At 45.0% G+C, this 6,397-nt stretch overlaps 1 protein-coding gene across 1 annotated transcript; it reads right to left on the reverse strand.

The window, feature by feature from the left end:
- Positions 1-783: 783 nt before the first annotated feature.
- Positions 784-6,036, reverse strand: LOC149707922 (uncharacterized). The gene is made up of 2 exons (XM_089864998.1): positions 3,300-6,036; positions 784-3,224 (listed from the first exon to the last, which is right to left on the reverse strand). The coding sequence occupies exons 1-2, from the start codon at positions 6,034-6,036 to the stop codon at positions 784-786; spliced, it is 5,178 nt and encodes a 1,725-aa protein (XP_089721124.1).
- Positions 6,037-6,397: the final 361 nt, after the last annotated feature.

The following is a 6,397-nucleotide window of genomic DNA, read 5'->3' on the forward strand; positions in this document are numbered from 1 at the left end:
AGGTTCCAGGCTGTTCGTTAGTCAAGCCGAATGATTTTGAGTCGTTTGGAATCTTCCACCAGTATTTTTCCCTGCGGCTTTATGTAAACGGGAAATGAACCTTGCTACTCCAATTGGCTTTGGCCAGTTTAATAGGTCCAAGATTATATGATCGTATTTCCTATTGCTTTCAAAGTTGAAGGTGCTATACCTTGATGGGTTTGTTTCGTTGAGCGGTTTTATGTCAAGACCCTCCACTCCGAGATCCGTTAAATGGTTCCTTAGGTCGTCCTCTGTCTGGGATTTGTGACATCTAGATATAACAAATTTCGAATTTGGCGCGAAAGAAAGTTCAATGGCAGAAGGGTGGTCATTCGTACCCCAGGTCTTCTTTTTGTCGGTAGACCCTAGCCTCATACACGATACACCATGTAGCGTCTTTTCGGATACGATGGTTAGGTCGGGGTGAAGAATTAAGTCGAGAACTTATGTTTAATTTAATTGCCGTGATAGCATTTATTAATGTTAGAAAATCAACTTAAAACTCATTAAGAGTCGCGTACATTCCTTAAAACTAAGTAACATTTAAATGATAAAAGGCTAAGAGCGCGAGACCTGAGACTACAACTGTTTCATTATCTGACTGACTGGATCTACTGAAATTTACAACTTTACACTGGTTTTTATACAAAATTCTAGAAGCTAAAAAACATTATCATTAGGTCAAAATAATACTTTAAAGTCTAATATTCGTCTACAGTTTTTTAGCTGCAACATCCTCCGCCCGATGAACAGGAAAACTGTTCATCCCTTGTCGACTTCCAGGTTGTATAGTGATTGAACCGCTCTTCTGACTTCTACGCCTCCAGGTAGTCTTAGGCTGCAGGCTCTTATTTTACCGTCCCGGCCGGGATACGTCTGGGTGATTCGTCCCATCCGCCAGATTTGTCGTGGTAGCTTTGAATCGTCGAGGAGTACGATGTCGTTGACTTTGAATGTAGTTGGATTGGGCACTGCTCTGCTGCTGTGAGCTGATCGTAGTTCTAGCAAGTAGTGGTTCCGCCATCGCTTCCAAAACTGATTGATGACGACTTGTCGATTTCTGAGTCTTCTTGTCAGCTGGTCCTTTTTGGCATCTGAGGGAGTGCCTTGGAAGATCTGATCCGGAACTGTGGTAACTCGTTGACCAATTAGGAAGTGTGATGGGGTCAGTGGTGATAACTCCTCTGGATCAGTCTCGTTGTTCGTCAAGGGCCTTGAATTAATCACGGCTTCGATCTCCGTCAAACTCGTCGTGAGTTCCTCATAGGATAGGCTATTTTTACCCAAGGTTTTCTTAAGGCACATCTTTACGGAACGGACTAGTCTTTCCCAAAATCCGCCCCACCAGGCGGCTCGTTCTACGATGTATTTCCATCGTATTTGTTGATTTCCCAGGTACTCCTGGAAGGGCTTGTCTTCTATATTTTGATATAGTCTTTTGAGGTCTTGATCTGTTCGCTTGAAAGTCTTCGCGTTGTCGGAATATATCGTGCAGCAGACTCCCCTTCGAGCCACGAATCTTCGGAATGCCAGCATGAATTTTTCTGCGCTGAGGTCGGTGACTAACTCTAGGTGGATGGCTCTTGTAACTCCACACGTAAAAAGTGCTATATACACCTTCGTGGTACCCTTTCCTACTCGTGCGTATAAAGGCCCGGCAAAGTCGATCCCTGTCACGGTGAATGGAGGCGATTCTCTGATTCGGTCCAGTGGCAAGGGTGCGGTGACTTGGTCCCCTTTTTTGACTTTGAAACGCCGACAAACGATACATTTGCCAATGACTCTTTTCACCATTTGGCGTCCTTGCAGTACCCAAACTTCCTCCCTGAGTTGAGTTAGCGTGTTGTTTAGGCCTCCATGCATCGTGGTGTAGTGACTTTCCATCGCCATTAGTTCCGCCAACTTGTGCTTCGATGGTAGAAGATAAGGGTGTTTGACTTGAAACTCGAACGTTGAGTTTTGAAGCCGACCTCCCACTCGGAGGAGTCCTTCTTGCAGGAAAGGATTGTATTGAAGAATCTTCGATGTCCTTGATAATGGAAGCTTTTCGGTTAATCGTGCGATTTCTTCCGGAAAGGATTGACTCTGGACTTGGCGAATCCATAATTTTCGAGCGTGGTCCATCTCTTGGGCGTTCAATGGTCCTTCGAAAGACGGGGCATGTTTTCTGATATTATTCGTGAAACGAACAACCCAAGCGGTCACTCGAAGAACTCTTCTTAGTGAACTGTAGTCTTCAAGCTTAATGATTGGCTCCATCTCTTGGACGTGACTTGCTAATTGACAAGTGGTCCGTCTCTCAACGTCTGCTTCTTGGGTGTCAGCGGCTGTTTTCATCCATCCTCTTGGCCATGAGGATTTATCTTGTGTCAACCAAGGCGAACCTTGCCACCAAACCTTATTGACTAGTAGATCTTCGATGGTAGTTCCACGTGAGGGATAGTCAGCAGGGTTGGTTTTTCCTGCGCAGTGACCCCACGATGACGGCTCCGTTAGTTTGTGGATCTCTGCCACCCGGTTGGCTACGAACGGTTTCCATTCTCGCGCTATTGTTTGAATCCATTGTATGACTATAGTGGAGTCAGACCAGCAATAATACGTGGTGATCTCTCCTTCGAATACGTCCAAGGTATACTTTAGCAGGCGGGATCCTATGACTGCGGCCATGAGTTCAAGACGTGGTATCTTCACCTCTTTAATTGGCGAAACTCTAGTCTTTGAGGTTATTAGGCTGACTCCAACTTCTCCATTTTTTGTCTGGTATCTCAGGTAAGTGACTGCTCCATAGGCATGTTTACTGGCATCGCAGAAGACGTGTATCTCCTTCGAGGTGATTTCTTCTCCTGACGCTTCGTAGTACCAACGGGGAATTGCGACATTTCTTAGGTTCGACAGCTCCGAACACCATTGCCTCCATTCTTGACTAAGGCTCAATGGTAACTCTGTGTCCCAGTCTACGCCTTCAATCCATAGCTTCTGGAAAAGACACTTGGCTCGTATCAGAAACGGTGATAAGAAACCGATGGGATCAAATATCCTTGCGGTCGCTTGTAGCACACTTCTTTTTGTATTCTTTCTTGTCTCCAAGAATTCCAGCAAGGGCGACACGTTGAAGGTCAGCTGATCGGTATGTGGGTTCCAAGAGATTCCCAAGACCCTCAATGATAATGGTGAGGTTTCCGCCGTTAACGATAGAGATTTCTCTTCAGGGATGGCTTGATTATTCCAATACTCTGACAGTTCCTTAGAATTGGATATCCACTTGCGTAGGTTCATACCGGCTTTGTTGAGTAGTTCGGTTGATTGAGAATAGAGTGTTTTAGCTTCCTCTATGCTTGTTACGCTGCATACGAGATCATCGACGTAGAGACTCTTAGTTAGTTCTAAGCAGGCTTCTGGGTACTGATCTTGATATAAGGCAAAGTGGTATTTCAAGGTGGCTGCCAACAAGAACGGACTTGAACTGACGCCGAATAATACTCTGGCCATCCTGAAGTGGACATATTCGACAGGTTCGGCTCCATTCGGCATCGATTTTATCCATAGGAATCTACAGAATTCTCGGTCCTCTGACGCCAAGGATATCATCAGGAAGGCTTTTTCTATATCGGCCATGACAGCGATTTGTCCCATACGGAATCTCATCAGTATGAGAAGCAGGTCTGGATTCAGGTTGGGGCCCGGACTTAGTAGCGAGTTCAGTGAAGGCTGACCCTTTTCATGAGCTGCAGCATCGTAGACGATTCTGAATTTCGTCGTCTTCTTATCTTCTCTAATCACCGGAAAATGAGGAATGTAGTACTTCGGTCCGTCCGAATGGATCAGCTCTGGAGCTACTTCTTCGATAATGCCTTGTCGTAAATACTCTTCAAACGTATCTTGATACCTCTGGTACAGAGCCGGACTTCGTTGAAACTTCTTGACCAATCCTTGCATCCTTCTGCTGGATAATGCGAAATTGCTCCTCAACATATCCGGACGTTCGTTCCATGGCAGCTGGACTTCATAGCGCCCTTCTCTGAATTGGATAGTTGAATTGTGCTTGGCTATGATCTCTTCGTCGCTTCTTGACATGGATTTTTCTTCTAGGATTCCCAAGGCTTCGAGCTCCCAGAACGCCTTTAAGTTCTTATTGACTTCTTCAACTTCAATAGCTGCATGCATTACAACTACGGCTTGAGCGAAGACATTCGAAGACATCGGTGCTGGTCCTTGTACGGCCCATCCTAACTTGCTCTCCAATGCAACGAATGAGTCGTTTAGTCGATGGATGAGGCCTGTGACAATGGTCCAATAATAATCCGCAGCAATCAGCATGGATATCTCCTTATTCACCGGCTGGCCTTGAATTTCTCCTACATCGGCTAGTTGAACACCTCTTTGGGACATCATCTTCCGTATATCTTCTCCAGGTATACTGATTGCGGTTCCTATTATCTTTGGGCTTTCGAGGACTGTCAATTCAATTTGATATGCCGGATTGTTCACAGAGCTCAGCGTGACCTTGACTTTTCTTCGGACAGATGTGCTGGATTTCTCGCTTTCAAAACTCCCAACGGCGATGGTTCCTTGACCTACGATCGGCAAGTTCAGTTGCTCTACTACATCTCGAGTTATGAACGATTTATGAGCTCCATTATCCAGTAAACATCTGATAGGTTGCCTTTTGCCTTTCTCTTCCGCATACACAACTATGGTTTGCAGCAGGACTTGTCCTTCGTTAGAGCACCTCTTTGGACAGACTGCCGTCATGGATACTGTTGTTGTGTTTCCTTCAGGCTGTACTTCGGCGTCTGATTTCCTTGTCGTTTCTTCGTGAATCTCCCGACAAATTGATACGTGGTGTCGCCTCTGGCATTGACTGCATTTCTTCTTTGATTTGCAGCGACGAGCGGTATGTCTAGGCTTTAGACATAAAAAACATCTTTCTTGGCGACCTAGCAGCTCCATTTTTCTTGGCAATGTTACTGCTGTGCAGTCTTCTGGCTTGTGGGTGGCGCTGTTGCAATAGCAGCATTCTTCAGGGTTCGCTATTCCCACGTTCAGGACTGCCGTTGATGGAACTCTGCTCTTGTATGGAAACCCACTGGGTCTTGAGTTGTTGGTCTCCGATTTATAATAACTTCTTGACTTGGAGGTTTGGTTATGAGTCTGCTCTTCCTGTACGTCTCTGGTTGGCCTGTTCAGGATTACTGCTCTTTCTCGGCACTCGACTTCCTTTTCCAAGTGATCTAGTAGGATGTTAACATCGTACTCGTCGAGGCTCTCCAGCTTTCGTGAATATTCCAAAGCTATGTCCGGTGGTAAGAGCTTGATTACCATGTGACAGAACATGTAGCCATAATTCTCCTTGGGGACTCCTAATACTTCCAGACATTTAACTTGTACATCGCAAGTATCATAGAGATGTCTTAATGCTGCGATGTCCGACGATCTTTTAACTGGGTTTAAGCTGGATATCTTGCTGAGATGGCTATTGATGGCAACTCCCTTTCGTCCAAATTTCTTTCTTAGTTTTTCCACGGCCTTCTCGTAATTTTCCTCCGTAAGCGTGAAACCGGATAAGGTATTTAGAGCTGCTCCTTCCATGTAGGACTTTAAGTAGACGAATTTGTTGACTTTACTGATGGTCGTATTTTCGTGAACCGCTACTCGAAATTGATCCCAAAAACTTCTCCATTGGGTCGGCTCACCATTAAACTTTGGAATGGTGACACGAGGTAACTTGACCATGATTTCATCTGCTCGGCTGCCAATTAAACTTTGGCTTTGATCCTGTCTTTCTCTTGCAATACGTAGCCATTCCTCAATTTTGGCTTTTCTGTCCAGGATCTTCTCTCGGAATTCCTCAACTTCATCAGTTTCTCCTTGGATTTGGTCGATCGGTATGAGTTCCTCCAGCTTTTCGTCTTTGGCCAGTAGTTTGGTTTCTTTCTCTGCCAGCTGCTTAAGTAGCCCTAACAGTTTCTCTTGGTCCATAAGGGTTCTCAGTCCTTCCGCGTCAATGCTGTCCATGATCGCACATGTTCTCGTTCTTAAAGCCTCTCTCTGCTTTTGTATTCTCTCCATATTTACCCAACTGTCGTATCAACTTCACTTTGGCTTGATGACTATAAGCGTCTTCTTTGTAGCTTGCCGTCGTACTTGTTGAAATGACGTTACCCTTCTTATTTGAGCTTGTTAACTTTGGTTTTGCTCCTCCCGGGTTTCGGCACCAATAACGTGTAGCGTCTTTTCGGATACGATGGTTAGGTCGGGGTGAAGAATTAAGTCGAGAACTTATGTTTAATTTAATTGCCGTGATAGCATTTATTAATGTTAGAAAATCAACTTAAAACTCATTAAGAGTCGCGTACATTCCTTAAAACTAAGTAAC

This window comes from Phalangium opilio, unplaced genomic scaffold (genome assembly GCF_054372755.1).
Source record: "Phalangium opilio isolate 3A_F unplaced genomic scaffold, DU_Popi_V2 ptg000013l_1, whole genome shotgun sequence".
Lineage (NCBI taxonomy): Eukaryota > Metazoa > Arthropoda > Arachnida > Opiliones > Phalangiidae > Phalangium > Phalangium opilio.

Bases quoted from the DNA above. Each gene is read 5' to 3' on its own strand.
- LOC149707922 (XM_089864998.1), bottom strand. From the start codon at position 6,036: ATGGACAGCATTGACGCGGAAGGACTGAGAACCCTTATGGACCAAGAG. The intron at 3,225-3,299 runs GTATGAACCTAC...CCATCCCTGAAG, and splicing joins CGAACTACTCAACAAAGCCG to AGAAATCTCTATCGTTAACG.